The 24,048-nt window shown below is 35.9% G+C and overlaps 6 protein-coding genes and 1 long non-coding RNA gene across 7 annotated transcripts; 3 read left to right on the top strand and 4 right to left on the bottom strand.

Annotated features, from left to right (window-relative positions):
* The first annotated feature begins 2,275 nt into the window (after window positions 1–2,275).
* On the top strand, window positions 2,276–5,708 carry LOC108861579 (T-complex protein 1 subunit theta). Its single transcript, XM_018635480.2, has 13 exons — window positions 2,276–2,573; window positions 2,694–2,956; window positions 3,026–3,172; window positions 3,258–3,419; window positions 3,576–3,653; window positions 3,766–3,899; window positions 4,056–4,128; window positions 4,200–4,277; window positions 4,377–4,499; window positions 4,587–4,681; window positions 4,815–5,024; window positions 5,183–5,240; window positions 5,484–5,708. Exons 1-13 carry the CDS (start codon window positions 2,438–2,440, stop codon window positions 5,559–5,561), a joined length of 1,635 nt encoding a protein of 544 aa, XP_018490982.2. The 5' UTR covers window positions 2,276–2,437; the 3' UTR covers window positions 5,562–5,708.
* Window positions 5,709–6,271: 563 nt separating this feature from the next.
* LOC108861580 (pyruvate kinase, cytosolic isozyme-like) lies at window positions 6,272–7,994 on the top strand. The gene is made up of 2 exons (XM_018635481.2): window positions 6,272–6,575; window positions 6,673–7,994. The coding sequence occupies exons 1-2, from the start codon at window positions 6,336–6,338 to the stop codon at window positions 7,912–7,914; spliced, it is 1,482 nt and encodes a 493-aa protein (XP_018490983.1). The 5' UTR covers window positions 6,272–6,335; the 3' UTR covers window positions 7,915–7,994.
* A 202-nt stretch (window positions 7,995–8,196) lies between these two features.
* LOC108861578 (U11/U12 small nuclear ribonucleoprotein 48 kDa protein) lies at window positions 8,197–11,050 on the bottom strand. The gene is made up of 5 exons (XM_018635479.2): window positions 9,801–11,050; window positions 9,595–9,709; window positions 9,398–9,505; window positions 8,776–9,300; window positions 8,197–8,699 (listed from the first exon to the last, which is right to left on the bottom strand). Exons 1-4 carry the CDS (start codon window positions 11,006–11,008, stop codon window positions 8,791–8,793), a joined length of 1,941 nt encoding a protein of 646 aa, XP_018490981.1. The 5' UTR covers window positions 11,009–11,050; the 3' UTR covers window positions 8,197–8,699; window positions 8,776–8,790.
* Window positions 11,051–11,864: 814 nt separating this feature from the next.
* On the bottom strand, window positions 11,865–12,540 carry LOC108857134 (40S ribosomal protein S16-3). The gene has a single exon (XM_018631070.2). The coding sequence runs from the start codon at window positions 12,460–12,462 to the stop codon at window positions 12,022–12,024; it is 441 nt and encodes a 146-aa protein (XP_018486572.1). The 5' UTR covers window positions 12,463–12,540; the 3' UTR covers window positions 11,865–12,021.
* A 1,244-nt stretch (window positions 12,541–13,784) lies between these two features.
* LOC108861088 (two-component response regulator ARR22-like) lies at window positions 13,785–14,406 on the bottom strand. Its single transcript, XM_018634914.2, has 2 exons — window positions 14,158–14,406; window positions 13,785–14,057 (listed from the first exon to the last, which is right to left on the bottom strand). Exons 1-2 carry the CDS (start codon window positions 14,404–14,406, stop codon window positions 13,881–13,883), a joined length of 426 nt encoding a protein of 141 aa, XP_018490416.1. The 3' UTR covers window positions 13,785–13,880.
* Window positions 14,407–16,994: 2,588 nt separating this feature from the next.
* On the bottom strand, window positions 16,995–19,996 carry LOC108859166 (GDSL esterase/lipase LTL1). The gene is made up of 5 exons (XM_018633023.2): window positions 19,646–19,996; window positions 19,415–19,542; window positions 18,875–19,117; window positions 18,093–18,345; window positions 16,995–17,390 (listed from the first exon to the last, which is right to left on the bottom strand). The coding sequence occupies exons 1-5, from the start codon at window positions 19,884–19,886 to the stop codon at window positions 17,155–17,157; spliced, it is 1,101 nt and encodes a 366-aa protein (XP_018488525.1). The 5' UTR covers window positions 19,887–19,996; the 3' UTR covers window positions 16,995–17,154.
* Window positions 19,997–20,263: 267 nt separating this feature from the next.
* On the top strand, window positions 20,264–21,533 carry LOC130512414 (uncharacterized). Its single transcript, XR_008945946.1, has 4 exons — window positions 20,264–20,549; window positions 20,992–21,058; window positions 21,137–21,188; window positions 21,287–21,533. It is a non-coding gene; the product is annotated as an uncharacterized LOC130512414 (long non-coding RNA).
* Window positions 21,534–24,048: the final 2,515 nt, after the last annotated feature.

Genomic DNA, 24,048 nt, shown 5'->3' with positions numbered 1-24,048 from the left:
AATAGCCTTTTAAGTTACTTTTGCCTTTGACCCAAGTTGGGGTACTCTTTTGGGTTTGACTCCAAGTTTTGAGTCACAATTGGTAATTCTCCCAAATTTTTTTGTCTAATTTAAAAAAAAATAAAAAGAAAATCAATCGAGAGCCGCCACATGTTAGTGGAGTACGCAAACAGTAAAAGAAATAAATCAAAAACACTTTTATCTCTTGATTTCTGCATACGGTTTTTACAAAGAAAATGGAGTCTGCACACTACTTTTTCTGCAAAACTCTTTTAGAACCGTGCGATAATCCTGCTCTTAGATTTTATTTTTCATTTTGTTTTTTTTTTCAGTTAAAGAAACTAAAGTTCTAACAGCAAGTTAATTAATTATTTTTAAAATCCTTACAGTGTTACAAATATTTTAGTTTCGATTTCTTCTAGATTTTAAAAATATATATTTCTAAGTAACTAGTGGATATTTTTGACCAAAAAAAAAGTAACTAGTGGATACTTTTCTTTACATATATGTCTGATTATTCCTACAAAAACAAATTAATTCTCATTCAAGGACCCTATACTTACGTATAGGGATGTTGTATTGGGTTACCCAGCCCAACCCAACCCTATAAAATATAAACCCAACCCTATTCTAACCCAACCCAACATTAACCCTAATAGTCTATGCATGAAGGGGTTGGGTTAGAATTACCCATTTTATAAAATCTTTTAAAACAAAAGCAAATAATATTAACATGATTAACACTGTTTAGTTATTTTGAGAATTTTGACAGAAAATGAGATTTTGCAAATTCAACAAAAAAACAAAATTTTGTGTTTTTGGCAGAAAACCTTAATTTTTTGATTCGGACAGAAAAATTCAATTTCCAGGTTTTGGTGGAAAATTTTATTTTTCTGGTTTGGCGGGAAAACTCATTATTGTGGTATTGGCGAGAAAACTCAATTTCTCGGTTTTGGCAGAAAACAAAAATTTCTAAATTTTGACGGAAAAATTCGATTCTCCAGTTTTAGCGGAAAACTCGATTTCCCGGTTTTGGTTGGAAAATTCAATTTTCCGGTTTTGGCGGGAAACCTCGATTTCTCGGTTTTCTCGGGAAACTCGATTTCTCGGTTTTCTAGGAAAAAACCAATTTCTCGTTTTTCTCGGAAAACTCGATTTCTCGGTTTTCTCGGAAAAACTCGATTTCTCGGTTTTCTCGGGAAAACTTGATTTCTCGGTTTTGGCAAAAAACCCCGACTTCTCGGTTTTAGCGGGAAACCCCAATTTCTTGGTTTTCTCAGGAAAACTAGATTTCTCGGTTTTCTTGGGAAAACCCGATTTCTCGGTTTTCTCGAAAAAACCCGATTTCTCGGTTTTGACGGGAAACCCCCGATTTCTCATTTTTCTCGGGAAAACCGATTTTTCGGTTTTCTCTGAAAACAAGATTTCTCGGTTTTTTTGAAAAACATGATTTCTCGGGAAAACTCGATTTCTCGGTTTCATCGGGATAACTCGTTTTCTTGGTTTTGGCGGGAAACCCTAATTTTCGGTTTTGGCGGGAAACCCCGGTTTCTCGTTTTTGGCGGAAAAACTCAATTTCTCGATTTCTTGGTTTTGACGGAAAAATTCGATTTCCCAATTTTAGCTTGAAAACTCGATTTTTCGGGTTTCTCGGTTTTGGTGGAAAAACTTAATTATTCGATTTTGGCGGGAAAAACCAGTTTTATGGTTTATGCGGAAAACTCTATTTTGTGGTTTTTGGTGGGAAAACTCGATTTTGTGGTTTTTCGGAAAAACTTGATTTTTCCAGATTTTGGCGAAAAAACCGATTTGGCAAAATATTTTTTTTTGTGATTTTGACGGAAAAAATCATTTCTGAAATTTTATAGAAACTTTTTTAGCAATTTTAACGAAAAATCAAAAAAAAAAATTGAGGGTTTGACCCTACACCAAAACATTGTTCTATAACAAAAAATATCTAATAGGGTTAACCCTGTGAAAACCCTTTATTTCTTTAGCCCAGCTTTAAAGTGGCCCTAAACATTTTATGAATAATACATTTGGGTTAGGGTTCTTAAATTATTGAATGGGTTGGTCAGCCCTAAATCTCACAACCCTATATAACATCCCTACTTACGTATAATCCTATTTTCACCCCCCGAGATTAAACAATCTCCGCATCAACCCAGAGGTTAAAATTTGACAAATGTAAAACGACGGCGTTAAAGAGTAAACTAACGAAACGAGAAAAAAAAGGAGCTCTACTTCAAAACCTCGAAAGGTTTGCTAGGGCACCAATCCAGCCACTTTCACTCTCTCTCACACACACAATCGCAGCAAACTATATAAAACAGAGAGAGAGAGAGAGAGAGAGAGAGAGAGAGAGAGAGAGAGAGAGAGCTTCGTCGCTTCGGCATTTTAGGGTTCAGCTCGGGCGTACAGATCGTAATCGGAGAAGATGCAGCCTTACGGTATCCAATCGATGCTCAAGGAAGGTTACAGACATCTCTCGGGTCTAGACGAAGCCGTCATCAAGAACATCGAAGCTTGCAAGGAGCTCTCCACCATCACCCGCACTTCTCTCGGCCCCAACGGTTCGTAAATCTCCTCTCGATCCGCTCTCGATTTGAATCGATGAATCTCATTTTCTCCGCCTGTGATTTCGTTTACTGTTTCTATAGTGATTGATCTGTTTTTTGCTGTTGAAACCTCAGGAATGAACAAAATGGTTATAAACCATTTGGATAAACTCTTTGTCACCAACGACGCTGCGACTATTGTGAGTGAGCTCGAGATTCAGCACCCTGCTGCGAAGATTCTTGTGCTAGCTGCTAAGGCTCAGCAAGAAGAGATCGGAGATGGAGCTAATCTGACGATCTCTTTTGCTGGTGAGCTTTTGCAAAACGCGGAGGAGCTTATCAGGATGGGGTTGCATCCGAGTGAGATCATTAGTGGATATAACAAAGCTATCATTAAGGTTTGGGGTTGGTTTGTGAGTTATTGTTGCTGTTTTATTTTTGGCTTTAAGTAAGTGTATTAATTGCAGGTTGTTGAAGTTCTTGAAGAATTGGTTGAGAGTGGTTCTGAGACTATGGATGTGCGTGATAAAGGTGAAGTTGTTTCGAGGATGAGAGCTGCTGTTGCAAGCAAGCAGTTTGGTCAAGAAGAGATTATATGCTCTTTAGTTGCTGATGTGAGTGTTTCTGTTTCATTGACCGAAGGGTTTTATTTTATCATTTCTTTAGCTGGTTAGTTGAATTGTTTTTTTTTTTTTTCAGGCATGTATTCAAGTCTGCCCAAAGAATCCAACCAATTTCAATGTCGATAATGTTCGTGTTGCCAAGCTCTTGGGAGGAGGGTTGCACAACTCTTGCATAGTCCGTGGCATGGTCTTGAAAAGTGATGCTGTTGGGAGCATAAAGCGAATGGAGAAGGCAAAGGTGAGATGGTTTCCTTTTGTGCATGCTTTTTGTCCAAGTTTTTTTGCTGGTTGTTTGATTGGATTTATACCCCCTTGAGAATTTTAGCTTTGTACTTGTGTTTTTCCTGTTTTTGATAGCTGAATTTCTCTAAAACCGGTTTGATATTTTCATCAGGTTGCTGTGTTTGCTGGGGGAGTCGATACCACTGCTACAGAGACAAAAGGAACTGTCTTGATCCATAGTGCTGAGCAGGTTAGCTTTTTATTCTCCTTTTTTTTTCTGTGTGATAGAGTAAAAAAACTGAGGATTACTAATCTGTCTTCTGAACTTTGGCTGTTAACTCTTTTTTTTTCTGGTTTTCTAGCTGGAGAACTATGCAAAGACAGAGGAAGCTAAAGTTGAGGAGCTGATTAAAGCTGTTGCTGAATCAGGAGCTAAAGTTATTGTTAGCGGAGGATCAGTTGGAGAAATGGCATTGCATTTTTGCGAGCGCTACAAGTATGTGCAGATCCTAATATCTTCTTAATACTTTTTAGGTTTTAGCTGTTTTCATAGCTCTCACTATTGGTACCCCTGGACACTATTACCTTGTAGCTGTTTATAATAAGCATGTCTTTCGATGTCATTTCTAATATGAACTTTCTTCCTTGGCAGGATTATGGTCTTGAAAATTAGCTCAAAGTTTGAACTAAGGCGTTTCTGCCGTACTGCTGGGGCTGTCGCTCATGTATGTAGTTCTTATTCGCATTCGCTATTATTATTTAAGTGTGTCTTTGATACATAATGATTATTGAACAGTTGAAATTAAGCCGGCCGAGTCCTGATGATCTGGGCTACGTTGATTCCATAGCAGTAGAAGAAATTGGTGGTGTGACAGTAAGTACTCCTTTTAAATCGGCTTCTTTCTTTTTAGTTACTTATATTTACCTTTCATTGACCATTATTTAATTCTCGGTCTTCTTGTGATGTCTTTAGGTCACCATTGCAAGAAATGAGCAAGGTGGTAACTCAATCTCTACAGTGGTTTTGCGTGGAAGCACAGACAGCATTTTGGACGATCTTGAAAGAGCCGTTGATGATGGAGTTAACACATACAAGGTAATCTTTATTGAGTTACATATATTTTCCTTGTTCTAAATCTTTTGTATTTGTCTTGACTTTTGCTATTATTTGTACTCTTCTCAGGCCATGTGCAGAGACAGCCGTATCGTTCCTGGCGCTGCAGCTACTGAAATAGAACTGGCTCAGAGATTGAAAGAATATGCCAACGCAGAAACAGGGTACTTTTCTTCTACTCAGTTTTTCTGATGATATCAATCGACTCGTATGCGATATAACTATCATTGTAATGCCAGCTTTTAATACGAAACTGCTTATGATTTGGTGGCTTAGTTTTCTGCTTTGATTTTTCAGGTTGGACAAATATGCCATCACCAAATACGCAGAGAGCTTCGAGTTTGTACCCAAAACCCTTGCAGACAACGCTGGCCTAAATGCGATGGAAATCATTGCTTCTCTGTACACTGGACACGGATCTGGAAACACAAAGCTAGGCATTGACTTGGAGGAAGGTGCTTGTAAAGATGTCTCAGAGACAAAAGTGTGGGATCTTTTTGCAACCAAGTAAGTTTCACACTTACACTCAAAACCATCGGATTTTTTAATCATATACTTCTCTGCAATTGCGTAGCAGTATTTCCACTCATAAGAAAACTGAAGTATAATTTTCTGTACTGTTTCCTTTTCTTTATAACTAAGGCACTAAGTCGTCTCGTGTGCAGGTTATTTGCTCTTAAGTACGCTTCTGATGCTGCATGCACGGTGCTACGCGTAGACCAGGTATGCAGAAATTTGGCCTGATTTGATCTTCTAGATAACCATCACACGGTGGTGTTGCTCCATTAATTAAATAATTAAAGAAAGTGTTCACATAATGCAATATCTTCCGAGACTAAAAGTAAAATATTGTCTCCTTAAGTTGTTCGATTACAAACCCTTTGATATAACATTTCATTTTTTATTACCTCGATCTCAGTGAGTAAGTAGAGTAACGTATTGTCTGGTTGTATATAAAATGTGCAGATTATAATGGCGAAACAAGCAGGTGGACCAAGGAGAGACCTCGCAGCAGCCGCCGGTGCAGGCGCAGAGGAAGATTAAGGTTTTTTAATTCCTCGTAGTAAAAGTCTTCTTCTGTAACCTTTCTTTTTTTAATTCTGGGAAGATTTTTGTCAGGCGCAGTTTGAGATTTGTGATCTTGTTTTGTACACAGACCATCAACTTAAGGTTTTGTTTTTTGGTTTGCGATGTTCGGTTCTTCTCAACTTGAAATTTCCCGGCACCTAAACATAGATATAGAAAGGAAAAAAACACTTGAAATCTGAAAACCGCAACCCAGACCGGTCTATGTAAAGAAGGATGAGGGGTACCTTCTGATATTATACTCCTACTTGCATGATGTATCCAAAGATAAAAGACTAAATAGTAATTAACTAATTACTATCGTATTGGCGGTTTAGTTTTAACATTCTTGAGATGCAAGAGCATCATTAATTGTATAGAATGATGATTACCTTTTTAAGCTTCAGCACAAGTTTGAATGTAAAAATCGAAAATTCCCATTTCCAAGACTATAAAGCTTTTACTTGAAATACAAGAAATCAATAAATGTGTGTTTCCTTTTTCCTTCAGTTTTGATTTGAAGTCGCACATTATTATTACCAAATTTAAACCATGCATAAATGGAAATTACTTCTTTACTTTTTCCTTTTCATCACATAATGTGAAAAAGGACATTAGTTCTCTTCAAAGTCTAAGCCGATTCTTATATAAACAAGCATAGATGCAAGACACTAATCAGAAACCATAATCTTTCACAAACTCTCAATCTCACATCCTTAAAAACTCTTCAAGTTTCTTAAAAGTTTTTTGACAATGGAGAAGATACTTGACGGAAGAACTAATGCTGCACTCAAGAAGACAAAGATCGTGTGTACTCTCGGACCAGAGTCCAGGTCCGTTGAGATGATTGAGAAGCTCCTCAAAGCTGGTATGAACGTAGCCCGTTTCAACTTCTCTCATGGTACTCACGAGTACCACCAAGGAACTCTCGATAACCTCAGAATCGCCATGAAGAACACTGGTATACTATGTGCCGTCATGCTTGACACAAAGGTAACCTAAATTCACTAATATTTTTTTTTTTTTAAATCTCTTTATGTGAACTTACCCTAATAATATTCGATTAACTCGGTTTACTTTGATTTTTCAGGGTCCTGAGATTCGAACCGGATTTCTCAAAGAAGGCAAGGTTCAGCTGACTCAAGGTCAAGAAATCACGATCTCAACTGATTACACATTGAAAGGAGATTCAAACACAATCTCCATGAGCTACAAGAAACTCGCAGAGGATCTCAAGCCAGAGGGCGTGATTCTCTGTTCGGACGGTACAATCTCTCTGACCGTCTTGTCTTGCGACAAGGCCAACGGTCTTGTCCGTTGTCAATGCGGGAACTCAGCAACCCTCGGAGAAAAAAAGAACGTTAACCTCCCAGGAGTCGTAGTCGATCTCCCAACTCTCACAGAGAAGGATCAAGAAGATATCCTCAAGTGGGGAGTTCCTAACAAGATCGACATCATCGCTCTCTCCTTTGTTCGTAAAGGATCCGATCTTGACCTAGTCAGAGAGTTGCTTGGGGAAGAAGCAAAGAGAATCGTGCTCATGTCAAAGGTTGAGAACCAAGAAGGAGTGAGAAACTTCGACGAGATTTTAAAGAAGTCTGATGCGTTCATGGTGGCTAGAGGAGACTTGGGGATGGAGATTCCGATCGAGAGGATCTTCCAAGCTCAGAAGATGATGATATCGAGAGCTAACGCTGTCGGAAAACCGGTCGTGACCGCCACGCAGATGCTCGAGTCTATGACGAAGTCTCCTCTTCCGACAAGAGCCGAAGCGACAGACGTGGCCAACGCCGTCCTGGACGGCACGGACTGCGTCATGCTCAGCGGAGAAACCGCAGCCGGGGACCACCCCGAAGCCGCCGTGAAGATCATGGCGAGAATCTGTAAAGTGGCAGAGGACACCATCGACTACGAAGCCGTGCACAAGAGGATCCAAGAAGCTGTTCCCTTGCCGTTGTCTCCTGTCGAGGACTTGGCAGCTTCCGCTGTCTCCAAGGCGAAGATTCACAACGCCAAGGCGATTGTGGTGTTGACAAAGGGAGGCTACACGGCGGCGCTTGTGGCCAAGTACAGGCCTAGCGTTCCGATTCTGTCGGTGGCTGTGGCGGATGATGATTGTGAGGAGCCGAGGTGCTCTGTTTCGGTGGCGAAACGTGGTTTGATTTACCGTGGGATCGTTCCGGTGGTTGCGACTGGTGAGTCAACGGAGGAGAGGACGAGATTCGCGATGGAGTTGGCGAAGGAGAAGGGGATCTGTAAGAGTGGAGACTCGGTTGTCTTGTTGCACTACACTGATGGTTCCTCTCTTCTTACGATACTGCATGTCGAGTAGACTTGTGTGCTTAATTTTGAGTTTTCAAATTTTTGCGGGGTTATTTTAAAGTTTTCTTTGACAATTTTAATATTTTAATCGGAGAAATTTTATATGTTTCAGATTTCAGATTCATGTGTTCCAATCTAAATCAAAATCTCTAATGATGTTTGAAGAAAGAAGTCCTTTATTTTCAATAAAAAAAAATCTGAACTCTATTTAGACCAGTAGTTGTCTGAAGAGGGGCCCCCTTTTAGGCAGATACAGTATGTGGTGTTACTCTCTTTATCGTGTTTGTTAAGATTGAGAAAACTCAATTTAAGTTTATTGCTAATTAGAATTGTCTTATATACATGAAAGTACGTATGATTATAGAGCAACATCCCAAACTTTCTGCAGGGAAGCATTCGCAACACTAACAACTGTGATTATTATCACAGGCAGTTCGTTTGACCTTCTTACCATTGTAAGGGTCAAGCCCGGTTCTGCTTGTGGAGTTCTCATTTCTTCCCAGCAATCATATGGCTCATGGCTTGTTGATGATAGCAAGAACACACTTTGACTTAAGTTCAATCTTATCTGTCAAAAATGGGACGAGAAAAGTAACACTGAAAAATGATACAGACAGGAGTGGTAACCACACTGAATCTATAAAAGCCTAAATGACTTTGAGAAAAAGCTAGAAACTTGAGTATCAAAAGATAAGGTTTTGATCAACACTCAAATGCATAGAAGAAGGTAAAAAAAAAAATCATGGTTAAAGGATACAAAAGAGGATACGGATTCACACAAAACTGCAGATGCTCCTGTAAAAACATAGACCACCCCATCTCAAAAGTCAAGACCAACTGACACGGTGATAAGAAGATACAAAGACTTTACCTCTTCTCTTAAACTTCAATCTCTTTCTAATGGATTGTATCTATCTTCAAAAGAGTTTTGCTTCCTAGGTTCCCCACTGCGGCGTCCATAACCATCATCCCTTTTGGTTTTGTAATTTGAACAACTCTTTTCACGAGATGATCTGTGGTTTTGATGATGATACGATTCCCTTTCGTGGCTACGTCGTCTGGTCCTTGTGAAGAATTCATCGTCTCTTCGATCACTGCTCTTGTCTGATCTGTAACTTTGCTGTCTCTGTGAGCTGCCTGAATCATATTCTTCATACCGCTTTCCTCTATCTGTATTGGTTCTAATATCCACTGTATACTCGTTATCTGCACGGTTCTCTCCTTCCCGTTGCTTATAGGCTCTTGCTGATGCGTCTGTTAATGTTGTTAAAACACTTTCTTTCTGATCATTGCCTATAGAAGACGAAGACTGTAATGGCATTCCCTTTTCAAAACATCCAATACCTCCTGCTAGCTTAACTTCTTCTGTAAATCCTTCTATCATATCCCTCAACACCTACCAGCCAACAAATTGAGAAAACTCTCTTAAGTTCATTGCTAACTGAATGTTACATCCGATTGTTCTCCTAAAAATTTACAAACATTCACAATACCTGTCGAGGAGTTCGTTTAACCTTTTTACCACGGTATGACAATCTTCGACGCTTGTAATCTCTCTCTTCAGCTATAAGCTCTTCTCTTGTCTTCATTTTATTCATATCCTACAACGTTATAGACAATAATACACTATTACACCTCGCTTCCTTCATGTTATATATAACAGTTTTAGTACTTAGTTTAGTATATAAACCTGATTGGATGAGCATTGTCTCGGAAGACCATCATGATCAATAATAGGTCGGTAGTTAGGACGTGCCTTCCGTTCCTCATCAGCTTTAGCCGTCATAACACCATGCTCAGCTACCCTAGAGAGTGATCATGAGGTAATCAAACTCAATTTCAAACATTAAATGAAACTTCAGTACTATTAGAGATGGACAAAGATTCCAAACCTACCGCTGATATCTTGTTAGTGGTTGCGCATATCGAATCGCTCTTATTTTTCCTTCAAGCTTGGATCGATCATACAATGCTGCAACAGCTGCTTCAACACTAGACAAAGATATCACCTGAGCAGTGTCCAAAGCTTTCCCACTCTTCACATCCTCATTGCTGAAGTTTGCATCTTCAGGTGAACGAAACAACATAATCTGAGAGGCAGACGCTTCAAAGCAATGTTTAAACATGTCTAGAGCAAAAAACTTCCCGTTGCCTTCTCCATACAATACAGCCAGCTGAGAAGCTAACCAGGACAAGACTCGAACCAAAACTGGACACTCGAATGTCCTACTTCTCCACCTCAATATCTGCTGCTCGCCAGACTCTATCATAAACCCACTAGCTTCCTCAACAACGGCTTTCAGACACAGACTAAAGAGCAAGAACACATGATCCCTCGTGAATGTATCAATTATAACACCATACCTAGTCGAATTCACCAGAATCCATGTACTTAACTCACTCATATCAACCGCTTCCAAACTCATAATCGAAGAAAGAACATTATATGAATAAGAACTTGGATAATCTCTCCATGTCCCAATCTCAATTTTCATTGCATAGACATCAGACGGTAAGAGCCGTAACCGTTTATCAAACACACTCTTCTTCTTCTTCTTCTTCTCTTTCTCACAAGAACCTTCAAAGTCACTGCATTCCACAGACAGAACACTAGAACGCGTTAAACTTTTCTTGTTACCATCGATCCCAGAGAAGCTAACAACGCCTGGGCAGTCCTTGTAGAAGAAGTTGACCCCAAAACCTGTGAAGTCATACACTTTACTCAACTCTGGTTCACTAGTGAATGATCCAAGAAGATGAGTGAGATCAATAGGCTTTGGGCAACGAAGTGAATGGAGGAAGAGGGCTTCTGGTGGCATGAGGTGATTAGGATCAAAAGGGCACCGTACAAAACCACCTGCATAGTCGGGAAGAGACGAGTGGTCTACAGCTAGATTCTGCGAGAGAGAATCTAATGTCCGTTTGCATTGTGACAATAAGGACTGTAGAGAGGAGAGTGTACTGGAGATGGAGTGGATTGGTGGTGACGACGGAGGGATGGAGAAAGTTTTGAGATTTTGCAGAGGAGGAGGAGGAGGAGGAGGTTGGAAGGAGAAATTGGGATTAGGGTTTTGATAGTGAGGAAACGACGGTGGTCGATCCATCCGGCGACGGCCAACTTCACAGACGAATTAGATTTTGAGGAAAAAAGATTCTGGGAGACGTTTTCTGTTGTATATTTAATGTTTCGTACGCAAAGCCCATTTAAGTAGGCCCATTAATCCTTTTTTACATCAGGCTTGTAGCATTTGGTGAGATGCCCATTTAATATTGAAATTTCTCAAATCATAATTTAATATTAAGATAAGATCAACATTGAAAATTCTCACAAAATGTTAAATGAGTAAATGAAAATAGCGAATTTTATAAACAACATATATTTCTTTCTTTTTCCTATTATAGCCTTATCACATTTTTAGTTTGAAAATTCATTTCATTTAATTAGATGTGCAAGGTATATTATTAAAATTTTCTTCCCTAATCAAAATATATTTGCAGTTACAAAGCAATCTTTTTTTTAAAATCCCATTTTTCCTTTTCATTCTCCATTTCCTTTCCCTCAAAATTTGGTTCGATTTCATTTTTCGTTTTCAGAAATTGAACGCTAAGAAGTAAGAACTAGCGTTTGATTCAAACGATAAGTAGCTGAGTTCATACAGCATCATTGACTAAACGCATAATCTCACAATCTGCAACAATGTTCAACGTTTCCCTTAACTAACAATCACGACAGCTAAACAAGAAACGGACATCACTACCTAGTTCATTTGAAGAAGCAAAATAACCGAACCAAGAAATAAACACATGAAACATCCCAAGATAAACTACATCCAATCTCAGTAAAACCAAACCATATATTTAACATTCCTAAGAGATTCGAGGCTACTACATTCATTCTACAACCTCGTTGTTCCATTTCAAAATAATAAAGCTTATGCTCCATAAACCAGACAGAACATATAAGAGATTCAAAATTTAAAACTTGAGAAGTTTAGTAAACGATCAAGACATTGTCAAAACATTATCCAATAACCATAAAGACAAAACTCAAAAGATGATACTTCAACAACTCATTTCTCACGGTTGAGAAAAGAAAGTAAACACAAACCAGATTCGCTTAACGGTAACTCTTCTGGAAACGCGAACGAGCGCCACGCCCACCAAACTTCTTCGGCTCGCACCTCCTAGGATCCGCCACGAGCAGAGTCCTATCGTACCTTATCAGAATGTCCTTGACCTCCTTCTTCGACTGCTCATCAACATACTTCTGGTAAAACGCCACAAGCGCCTTGGCGATGCTCTGACGAATCGCGTAGACCTGGGAAGTGTGACCACCGCCATTGACACTGATCCTCATGTCGACGCCCGCGAAACGGTGCTTCCCGAGGAGAAAGACCGGCTCGAAGATCTTGAATCGGAGGATCTCTGGGTTGAATAGCTCGATCGGGGAGCCGTTGAGCTTGATCAGGCCGCATCCGCGTTTGCAGTGGGTGACGGCGACGGCCGTCTTCTTCCTTCCGAAGCATTGCACGGATGCTTTAGCTTGTTGAGTCGCCATGGTTGGGGTTGAAAGATTCGGTGCTTTAACTGCAGCAGCCAAGAGAGAAAACCCTAATGCAAAATGTCTATGACACGAGCGTTAGGCTTTTTTATATATATATGTTGATGTGGTAATGGGCTTAGCTAGGTTAACTATGATGACTTCAAGGCCCATTAAATATTAGGTGACTATGGGCTATTATATGATTAAGGGGCTAGGTAAGATAAACCCAGTGGCTTTTGGTGGTGGGTATTAAATGATTTTGTGAATCAAAACTAGTTATTGTAAACTCATTGTCTACATTCACATTACAGTTCTAAATTGACATGATTTATACCAATCTGGCTGTGGGAAAAGAAGAGTTGAACTTTGGTTGGTAAGTACTACTTGAAGTTTAGTTAGTTGTGTCCAATGTTTCTAAATCTGGAACGAACTGGCGGTTAGACTAAGCTAAATCGAGAATAAATCCGAGTTGGAAAACTCAAAAAAAAATTAACTTGTGAAAACCGTAGCAACCCACAAAGAGTAATAATTAACAAGTGTTCTCGCGCTGATGGAGATACATTAACAAACTAGTTACTTTTCCAACAAGTTGACTCTTTTAAATCGTGATTTGTAGTTTATAGATTATTATAGGAGTAAGGTTAAATGAAAAGAAAAGGATTGTTAAAATGTTTCAGTTGTATTCGAAGAAACTACTAAACGTGTAAGACAAAAGAAAACTTCTAATTAAATTGGTTCTTCATATCAGTGTCTAATTGGCCAACAGCTTAATTTAGCAAAGTTTTAACGACTAGAAATGAAGTTCATCTCTTCTTGCTTTTAGTTAGATGTGAATGTTACATTTAAAGATGGACGTCTTAATTAAGAGTAATTAGAAGACTCAACAAGCTAAAATAAAAGTCATCAACTCACAGCTTTCATTCCAAAGCTTAAGTCATTCTTAATACACGATCTCTCTTTCTATCTGATACTTTCTATATGTTCTACATTGTGGTTTTGTCTCGAATAAAATAAAAATCTATCTAGACAAAAAGAATAAGAAAAAGAAAAATTGAGATGAACAACGAAGACGTTCCTCGAGATATACTGACTATTATTAAGCTACGGTTGTAATCTATGATCCGAATCAGTTGAAATGTATGGATTTATAGCAGAATTCAAACTGAATGTACCAAGTATCGATCTTGTTAATTGAAATGGAAATTGAATTCTTCTGATCATAGATATCTTATTTATTATTTTATAAGCTAAAATAAGTAACGACTTACGTATGCCACGCCACACACAATAAAAGTCAAACATGAAAACCCTATTTTAGAAAACACACATGCGGATAGATATCTATGCATACACACACAGGTGTATACGCATTATTTATGTGTTTTTCATATTTATATAATGTAGATTTGTAGTGGCGACAATTCATCCATCCATCAAGCATCCATGAGACTGTTGATGAGAGGGAGGATCTTGTCTTTGTTCAAGGGTTTAGCCAAGCAATGGTTAAGTCCAGCTTCCATGAAAGCTTTACGTTCCACTTCATTGTCAGCCAGTGACGTCACCCCAATAATCATCGACGTCACTTTCATTTCTCTTAGCTTCTTAGTTGCCTAAACAAAACCAACAAAATAACATAAAATGTATTTTAAAGAGGAGGTTAATAAGTGTAGTGATGATCGACAAAAATTAAAAATTGTTAGTTAATTGTACCGAAAGTCCATCCATCTCGGGCATTTCTTTATCCATTAGAATAAGGTCGAAAGATGCATTGCCGTTTTGGTGGATGTTCACTGCCTCCTCGCCGTTCTTAGCTGTCTGTGAAATTCCACCGATCGCTTTGATGATACTCTCGTGAAGTTTACGAGTTAGTGTATCATCATCGACGATCAACACGTTAAGTTTCTTCTTCACTTCTACTGACTTGGTTTTCTCGATAGCTCCCGTGGATGTTGTTGCCATCTTCGGTTTTTCTTTTCTTCGAACAATCTTCACACAAAAAGAAGCTAATTAAAACGAAGAATGTTTATGCAAAACATTATGAAAATTAACATAAGAGTGTTCTAATGCATGTGTATATATATGTTTTTTTGTGTGTGTTATGAATTATAAGCGTGTAACTATCTTCTTGCATGCATGGGTTCGTGTTTGTATATAATCATATATATGCATACATATTACATATGTATACTGAAAAAAAGATTAGAAAGCGGCTTACGATTTTGGATTCTAAAGAAGATTGTGAATTGAGTTGAGAACGTAGACATTGATCGAAATTTATAGCTGAAAAAAGTTAAAAGAGGCATATTTTCACACCACAATCAAAATATCTTTCTTACATGAATTTTCCTGAAATGTAATCTGCATCGTTGCAACTGAGTTGTCGTACCAAACTATATGACACAATCAGTCAATATGGTGAACAAATATTAAGAATATAAAACAACACAAGTGAAAAGTATGTTTATATTTTTTTAATTATGATATTTCCTCCATAAGAATTATGTAATTAAGATTATATACTTTCAGTGTTTGTTTGTTTGTTGAGCTAATGGTCTTGTTGAAAGGTTAATAAGTACCATCACGGAGCATAGAAGTCATGCTTAAGCAGATTAAGCATAGAAAATGCTTCAACACTACTATTCCGTATGATTAGCTCTTAGTCTCAGAGTCCACAAGCTGAGTTTGTAATGGCTTTTTAAACAATTTTATCAGATTGTGGTACATGTTTAATGAATACATGGTTATATTAATTAAAGAAATGGAAAGAGTATCAGAATTGTTAAAGTAAAACTACATACAAAAATATGTCAATATATGTTACCATTACAATTTGGATAAATTCATATCAGCAAGTTAGTCATGTTCCTAATAATTCATAAGATATCCGAACATCATTACTCTTCAGATTTATAAATCAGAATAAGAGAAAGGAGACTTACCAAACAAATATAACCTATATGTAAAAATAACAAACCATATCCTAACTAATAGCCCATTGAGCCCATACAAAAAGGCCTATATAACCAATGTATTTGCATACAAGTTGGTGGTAGAGACCAAATATAGTTTAACTGGTAACCATTGAAGAAATAAGAGGAATAATAAGAAGAAAATAAATGAAGAGGAATAAAACAAAAGGGAATGAGTGATCAAGGAAATGAGTGGGAAAATGCTATTCTTTATCATTCCTTGGTGGTTGGTCTTTAGTCATATGAGATTATACATCAGATTTCAAATTTAATACCACGATCCACGAGAGTGCAGTTTTCCATAGATTACGGATGCAAATTTCTCAGAAACCTCAGCAATGTAGTGGTTTTCTGTTACTCTTTTTTTGCCATAGATAGTGGCTTTCTGTTACATGTATAGTTGTTTGCAACTTTCTTTTAATTTGATTTAGCAAAAAAAAAAAAACTTTCTTTTAATTTGCTAAAAGATAAACTTGTTTGGATGTTTCATGTGTGTGTGTGTTGTAGATAGAAATGCATTCGCGAGAGATACTAGATAGGTACGTCACTCGTCGTAAATCGGTAAATGGTAGATGATAAATTGCAACAGGTTAACATTTTTTTTGTCTACGATGATAAAAAGAACGAGAACTACAAGCACAAAAATCTAAATATATGGCATTATTGGAATCTCTATGTTGTTTGACCATATAATGTGGATTTTCCCTCATCAACTTATACAAACAATATATTCATATTACAGTTCTAATTCTTTCATTTTGTTTCCCGACTTTTTACATTTCAGTGACTTATTTGAAACTGGTAAAAGTATAACCACCAATGAATCGGCCAACTCCAAGAATAAGACAAACCCTAAATAACTCAAATTATGAAGATAAGTTTGGTACTTTAGAAAAGGAATGTATAATTTTTAAAATTGCTAGCTATGGTTAGCGCTGAGATGATTAAAAGGGTCTATCAAATTAATGTCAATAGTGATAATATAAATATTTTTTATTTGATCATTTTTTATATATATATTTTATAGTTTATACGCAATGGACATAAAATCTCCACCTACTTCACCAACTAGAAATCATTTCCTTTATTAATATTCACATTTCAGTGTCTGCAAAATGCCTCAACAAACTCCATTTGTACTCTTTCCCTCCTTCACATATAAATGATTCATTACCCCCAGAAATTTTGCTGAAAAGTAAATAAATATTGATTATTATCGTACCATGCGGCAGAATACATATATAATATATATATATATAATTTTGTGTATAACGTGAGAGTTAAATTATGACTCTCCTTGCTCAGCAGTTCTTATGCTTGCTCAATTTCTCCATCTATATAAATACTAAACTAACGTCAAATTAAATTGTTATTGATAGGTAGTCGTCTAATTTCTCTTAAAAAATACTATAAGAATAATTGCTCATCCTTGATATATAAATGGTTTTAATGTCTCATAGTAGAGACAAACAACAATAAAAGTTAATGGCTCATGGAGTAACATTTATAACCAGGCCATATCTCGTAGACTCGTAGTTTATATAAGTTGAATCAATCATCTCGAGTAGAAAAGAAAACTATATAACAATGACTCCATTATAAAGACTAAACAAAGCTTATCAAAGATAGAACAGGCAGAAAGATCAAACCACATCACCGACAAGAAAGTCTAATAATTAACCAACAATGCAAACTGCAAAAGGCAAGACCTTGACATCTAAATGAAATACATTACAGATTATATTCTAGAAGAATCCAAGAGCATGACGGTACTGAGGTTCATAGGGTGCATATACTTGGAGGAACCAGTGAGGATCTGATTAACAATGATCCTATTAGCTTTTTCTGTCGGATGAAACGCATCCCAGAACGCATACAAATCTCTGTTTGGACATAAGTTCGAGATTGGTGTGCATAGTCCTATGCCATTGTACGGTCCTTGTCCACAGCATGCCACCTTTGATGTCACAAACCCTACACACATACATACATGTAACTATTCAAATCAAAGTGTATTTACTAATTACAGATTGTAAAGGTTTTGTTTTACAATCTCATTCAAAAATAGTAAAACTGTACATACGAAAATATTAATGGTAGTTGAAAGCATTTATTATATGTCTTAACTCTAACTCTAGACAAATAAGTAATGCACATAACACATATTCTACAAGATATAATACTATATAATGTCTTTGTGTGTGTACATATATGCAAAATGAAACTATTTAAAGACTAGACATTCCTGTTATTAAAAAAAATTCTAATAAAATGTTAATGATTATGTATACAAACCGGTACATCAGTAGTAAATACTTATATGTACTTAGTACCTTTTATATACAAATGTGAAGTAATTAAAATCAGTTTTGTACCATATAAATGTAATACCATGTATGGAAAAATAGTCCTACAGAGTGGTCATGCTCATTTATTAATTTTCGTACGCATACAATCAAACATTACTATCACTACTCCAGGAAAGTGGTCCTTGATTTAATTATGTGCTTATATCATTAAATCCTAGACCAGCTTGACCCAACCCCACTGGTCAAGTCTTTAATTAAATTGTTACTTATATTTCGATAAATATTGCAAATACTTATTTTAAACATCTATTTCTAATTAATTACTACTAAAAAGTTAATAAGAGATGATAAGATGAGTTATAATTACCGAATTGTTCTGGGTTAGATAAATAATCCATGTTCATTTGATAGGCATTAGCTGCTACAAAAACGTCCTGGCCAATCTCAGCATTGACTGATGCGATCAAATCAACTAATCGCGGATTGAACAAAGCGGCTGCTGCTTGGAGGGCACCATAGCATTCACCATTGCGGCTATGCTGAGCCAGTTCCGCAGGTGCACATCCCATCGCACCAGTTCCGGTTACTAGAACCCGTCTTGCACCCAACTCGTAGAGTTTCTTTATCAACGAAGATATAAGAAGTAAGAAAATACTCAATCATGCACTATGAAAAAGAGTAAATTATTGGTACGTATATTTCTAAAAGAAGTTATGTTTCTTCTTTTCAAGATAATGACATTAAATACATGGACATGTCACGAAATAAATAATGAGTGGTCACATGACCAGACAATTTAGTAAGGATGTAGGAGAGTTATAAACAATTTAATAAAAAAATTATTAGAACCTTTTTTACAAATTTGAATATCTAAGTTTATGTAAAATATTTCTTTAAATTTTGAAAGTCATAGATCAATGTTTTATTTGCATATGTCCAAGACCAGCCGTGTTTAGTAGAGGCAATGTCATGTACCGAGATAACAATTCAATAAGCTAACTGGTACCACAAGTATCAAGATTCCATGACTTTAGGTAGTTTCGTGTAAGTCACCAAATAACTACTATATGGCACACTTAATAACTCAGTTTATCACGTGAAAATAAAGTAGAAGAGCTGGTTGTAAGTTATGTTTTTGTGTGTGCTTACCCTAAGGATCTTTCCGTATTCCGAAATGAGATAAACAACGTAGTCGGGTAACGCGAATTGGCGCGAACGAGCAGAAAAAGGAATGAGATAATAGTTGTTGACGAAATCGTTGCCGCCGAGTGTGATTAAGACAAGAGCTTGGTTAACTAGCTGTTGTGTAGCCTCTGGTCCGATCAATGCGCTCACTCGTTGCTGGTACTGTTCGAAGTATTCGAACTGCTTAGATATTCTAATTATGTTTACCTGCCAAACAAACATATTCAAGAATGAGTTGAACAACAGCAATTTAACAAAATTTTGATTTATAAATGCATTTTTCTACGATTATCTATTTCTTATAATTTAGTAAGTCAATAAATACAATTTTTTTTACAATATATCATTAGTAACTAATAAAAATGGATAGAAAACAAATATTTTTAAATGTATTTTTTCAAATATTTTATTTAAATATATATATTTATGAAAGGATGGAGTATTTAATGCCTTCAATTATGTGGTATGTAATGCATTAGCTGCAGGATTCTTGAAGTTGCTTACAAATTGAATTCCAGTGTCATTGAGGATTCCAATACCGGCGGAGGCGAAATTAGCACCGACGAGAAGATTTTCTCCAGTGAGCTGCGGGCTAAGGTACGGCAAAGTGGATGGCATGCCTATAGCCTCACCTAGTATAGATAAAAACATTAAACCATCGTTGAAGATAGTTAAAGAACAATTATCCTATACTATAAATTGTTATCGTTTTCTAGAGTTAACATATATATTTACTGATAATGTCAGGGATGTTAAGGCCGTTAGAGAAACGTCCGGTGGGTCGACGGGTCGGGTAATCGATACCATACGGGTAATTGTCGGCGCGGGCAGTAGTGACAAGGTAATCATTGTTTCCATTGTCGACGAGAGAGTCACCAAAGACGTAGAAAGCCCTAGATTTGACTTGTGGTGCAAGAAAGGTAACAATGAAGAAGAGTGAAATGAGAAACCCAAACGGTGAATGATTAATATCCATAGTTATGGAGAGAGATGAGACTAGATGACGAATAAAATGAGAGCATATGGAGGGTGTTATATATATACACTGAGTCACTGACAGTGGATATGTAGCTAGGTTCAATTAAGTAACGCATGTGCTATTTATTTTGGTTGTGTGGGTTTTAAGAAGACGAGAGACATTAATAGAGGCTGCCAACTTATCTTTATATATAAAGAAATGTTCCTTCTCTCCTGTTATGCCACGTCACTAATTCATTCATCCTCAAGCCAACACGTGTCCCCACTAACATAAACGTCGCGTTTCATTAATTCGGGAATGCAATTGATGCAGGCTTATATTTGTGTTTTGGGCCTAATGTGTGAATGAAGAGACCAGTCCAATAGGAGTCACCCTAACGTTTAAGTTTAATCGTCATGTTCCATCCCAATTTGTCATCTTCGGTTCATCATCAATGGAGTTTTAGGAAGATATTCGAGATGTATATTCCTGATGAATCTCTAGATCGAACTTTTCTTTTCATAAGTCTCCGGATCGAGCTTCGTCTGATCCATCGCCTCTGATACGTTACGAGATTAATTGGTTCATCGCCATTAATAGCATTCTTAAATCCCTTGATCCATGATTTCTCATTCAATACTTCTATCTCCCTTCTAGGCGGTGAAACTTCACTTATAAAAGGTATGTCTCCTCCTCTTGAAACCATCTTCTTATATCCGCTCCAGTTTATCAAACTTTTCAATCATAAGCTTTTATTTTATTTTTAGGGTTATTGTTCATCACGAGAAGAGAGTTCTAACTTTTTCTGGTTCTGCTGTTCTTCTTTTCTGTTTCTTAAATTTTAATTTAAAATTTATTTAATTTGACTATAGCTACACAGCAGATTTATATGTGAGATTGATATTATTCGAAGTTTTTTTTTTGTAACTTTGTCGTCTTTTTCTTTTTTTGAACCAGAAATCTGTTTTCTTTTTTTTCTTTTAATTTGCTTTCTTATGTTTGTGTTTTATAAGTTCTTGGTTGATCTGTTCGATTGGGTTTTGTTGTTCTTTTCATTTTGTAAAATGTGTATTTCCTTATGTCTTATGCTTCAATGATACTGAGTGTTTCTATCTACCTGCAGGAACCAAAACAGAATTGATCTCCGTGAAGAAGCTTCAGCACTATATTCTCTACCGGAGATGACATTAGTGAGTCTCTTAGCTCTTACTTTTGGAAATCTCTTAACGTTTTTGATAAGTTCTCATAAATGAAAATGTTTACTACAGATACATGAAGGCAAGCGTTTGAATCACAAGCCAAGGACCCAATATCGAATCAGTAAGACATTCTCTATATTTTTCTGTTTTTGACCTTTAAGCATATACAGACTTCACCATAAAATCTAACTTATTTGTAACTCACTATGATATGTGCAGCTCATTCAAGTCACCTCTTCATATCTAAACATACACTACATCAGAGTCTTCAGTTGACATCCTCTTCAATTCATCTTCACCGACTGCTACACCCGTAACATTTAATATATATAGTTAGCTTTGGAAACAATAAATATTGGTGTACAAAATGATATTGGAAAAGTTGAATGGCAACTTATAGTTGGCTTTCGTAAATTCACCAGTATATATTAATTGGTGGTGCAAATGGGTTCATATTATGGTCTTATATCAAATGAGTAACAGTATCTATGTATATATACAAAGAATCGTGCAAGCAAAAATAAGATAAGGAAATTGTATTGTGGCCTCATCGCCGCCGGCTCGGTTGTACGCATTAAGAAACCAGTATGGTTTTTAGGATTCCGGACAGGACGATAGCCACCGCGAGTGGCCGACGTAACCCATCGAACAGCTACTTTGAATCAAATTCACCAGAAAATTATTAGAATCACAACGATGTGAATTTGAAGTTGAAGATCGCAAAGCTGGAAGAAGACTAAGCCAAACTCTTTTATTTCCTTTATGAGTTTGCGGAAGATGATGGAGATTGGTTATAGTTTCATAGCTTTCATTAAAGTAACCAAGACTTTTCAAAGATGCTATCTAGACGAGAGCTACATATGGTTTATATTAGTCATGAAACGTCATGATGTCTTAATAAAATATTTTTGAGGACTCATGAATTTAACTTCATCATCGTCTCTAGATTTTATTAAAGTTTCATTAGATTTTTTGCATACGGAGAAAATATGAGGTTCAAGTTCTAAAAAAGATTTAATTAAAAACTATAAAAATAATATTTCTATGATATTTTGATGAAAATTAAACTTGGAAGGATGAAACATGTAGAATTATTAGATCTCAATATTTATAAAACATTTATAATTTAAAAAGCAAGACCAACGAAAATTTTAGAAGAATGTAGTTAATAGGCGGACTTAAAGTAAACAAACAAAATAAGACAATATAATTACATAACTAAAAAAGCCACAACAAAGGATAAATACATAACTAAAATATAAATTTGAAACAATAAATAGATATAACAAATATAACAAGAAATAAGACAAATATTTTCATGTTATAGACAAAAAAATAAAATTATTTTCTTCAAATAAATGTAAAATGTTTTTCTTTAAATGGTTTCGTCAAAAACAATTTAAACATAAGTACAATACTAATATGAAAGAAAGAAGTAGATATTTTCGGATATGATATTGTATAAATATATATTATATATACAATACTATTTAAAGGTTAAAAATATTAAGTAAATTATTTTTAATTCCAACGAATTTGAAAATCAAAAATATGGGTGCTACATTGTTAGAAAAACGTCGTGAGCTGTAATGATAATTCAAAAACATTAATCTAATTTGTTGAAATATATTTCTTTACATTATTTTCTTATAATTTGTCTGATGTGTTTGGTAGCTTGGCATATTACATGGTAGTTACCACATTGTGTCATCATGTAGTCTGATGTGTCTTCTGCTAAGAGCATCAAAAATTCTTACATTTTCAAAGGTTTTTATCTGAAGCCGTGTGAGTCTTGGTCTTTTTCGACCAAGCTATTCTTCTTCTTTCGGGATGTGCTACATGCTGCTGTTTCCGTTTGGCCAAATGTGAGTGACAAGTTTATCGTACAGAAAGCTTAAGACGGAGAGTACGGTTGACTCAATTATCATAATTCAGGATGCTGAGGTTTAGAGGTTCTGATGTTTTACGTTTCTCTATCCCTCGAAAATATCATTTTCCTGTTAAATTATAAATTATTAATTTTTTAGTTATGATATTATTAAACTATATATAGTGTATTAAAATTGAGATTTAATTATTTTATCAATTATTTTAAATGACTTAGCTTGGAGGTAAACTAATTTATTATCATGAAACTTAAATCTTCGGAATCAACAAACTTAAATCTTCGGAATCTTCTGACTTAGCTTGTGTAAAAATGTTTTAAAACTTAAATCTTCTTATAATAAATTTAGTATTATTTATTTAAACTTTATATTTTATTATGTCAAACTGAAATACAAAAATAATATTATATATATTATTATATAGTCTGAATTATTGCTTTGCTAATTTTGTAGTCTCTAAAAATAAATAATAATTCATTTTCTATAATGATTTTAAATACTTCATAAATTAATATAAAAATATGTAAAATAGTTTTATTATAAACTTCCCGCCCGTAGGGCGGGCCGACCCTAGTAAACCATAAAGATTGGTCTCGGTGTTGTTTTGATGTAATAAATGTTAGAAGTGGTACTATTGCTTCTTCTCCTGAAATAGAATTATTTTGAATGTTGTACTGTTCTCATGCATTGTCTACAATGGATAAGTAAAATTTGAAATGGTTACGTATCTGCATCCAATGAGCGGTTGTGGACTTTGACAATATATGTGTGAAACTAATGTTAGAGTTATAGTCTTATAGATATATGTATGTGGTGTAAAATGCTAGAGTTATATGATTTTTTTAATTTGATTTTTGTTGTTGTTGTATTTACCGTACCCTCATAAGATGTTGTGATTGGATCGGGCTCCAGTGAAACTATATTGTATAACCATCCATAACTATAATATGTGTAAATATCTTATAAGATAACGTAGCATATATACAAGAGTGTAGCCTTGTATTAAAATAAATTACTGGAGAGAGAGGTATAAGGAAAATCAAGAGATATACCAAGGCAACCAGCTCATGTCTTAAATTAACATGACATGATGAA

The sequence above is a fragment of the Raphanus sativus genome, chromosome 5, assembly GCF_000801105.2.
Source record: "Raphanus sativus cultivar WK10039 chromosome 5, ASM80110v3, whole genome shotgun sequence".
NCBI lineage: Eukaryota > Viridiplantae > Streptophyta > Magnoliopsida > Brassicales > Brassicaceae > Raphanus > Raphanus sativus.
This window is presented reverse-complemented; position numbering and strand designations above follow the sequence as displayed.

Excerpts from the sequence above, each read along its gene's own strand:
- LOC108861088 (XM_018634914.2), bottom strand. The coding sequence starts at position 14,406 with ATGGCAACAACATCCACGGGAGCTATCGAGAAAACCAAGTCAGTAGAA. Across the intron at positions 14,058-14,157 it reads CCGAGATGGATGGACTTTCG|GCAACTAAGAAGCTAAGAGA; the intron begins GTACAATTAACT and ends GGTTTTGTTTAG.
- LOC108857134 (XM_018631070.2), bottom strand. The coding sequence starts at position 12,462 with ATGGCGACTCAACAAGCTAAAGCATCCGTGCAATGCTTCGGAAGGAAG.
- LOC108861578 (XM_018635479.2), bottom strand. The coding sequence starts at position 11,008 with ATGGATCGACCACCGTCGTTTCCTCACTATCAAAACCCTAATCCCAAT. Across the intron at positions 9,506-9,594 it reads GACAATGCTCATCCAATCAG|GATATGAATAAAATGAAGAC; the intron begins GTTTATATACTA and ends ATAACGTTGTAG. Across the intron at positions 9,301-9,397 it reads TTAAACGAACTCCTCGACAG|GTGTTGAGGGATATGATAGA; the intron begins GTATTGTGAATG and ends GTTGGCTGGTAG.
- LOC108861579 (XM_018635480.2), top strand. The coding sequence starts at position 2,438 with ATGCAGCCTTACGGTATCCAATCGATGCTCAAGGAAGGTTACAGACAT. Across the intron at positions 3,173-3,257 it reads TATGCTCTTTAGTTGCTGAT|GCATGTATTCAAGTCTGCCC; the intron begins GTGAGTGTTTCT and ends TTTTTTTTTCAG. Across the intron at positions 4,682-4,814 it reads TATGCCAACGCAGAAACAGG|GTTGGACAAATATGCCATCA; the intron begins GTACTTTTCTTC and ends TTGATTTTTCAG.
- LOC108859166 (XM_018633023.2), bottom strand. The coding sequence starts at position 19,886 with ATGGATATTAATCATTCACCGTTTGGGTTTCTCATTTCACTCTTCTTC. Across the intron at positions 19,118-19,414 it reads ATGACACTGGAATTCAATTT|GTAAACATAATTAGAATATC; the intron begins GTAAGCAACTTC and ends TTTGTTTGGCAG. Across the intron at positions 18,346-18,874 it reads AATACGGAAAGATCCTTAGG|AAACTCTACGAGTTGGGTGC; the intron begins GTAAGCACACAC and ends TCGTTGATAAAG.
- LOC108861580 (XM_018635481.2), top strand. The coding sequence starts at position 6,336 with ATGGAGAAGATACTTGACGGAAGAACTAATGCTGCACTCAAGAAGACA. Across the intron at positions 6,576-6,672 it reads CCGTCATGCTTGACACAAAG|GGTCCTGAGATTCGAACCGG; the intron begins GTAACCTAAATT and ends TTGATTTTTCAG.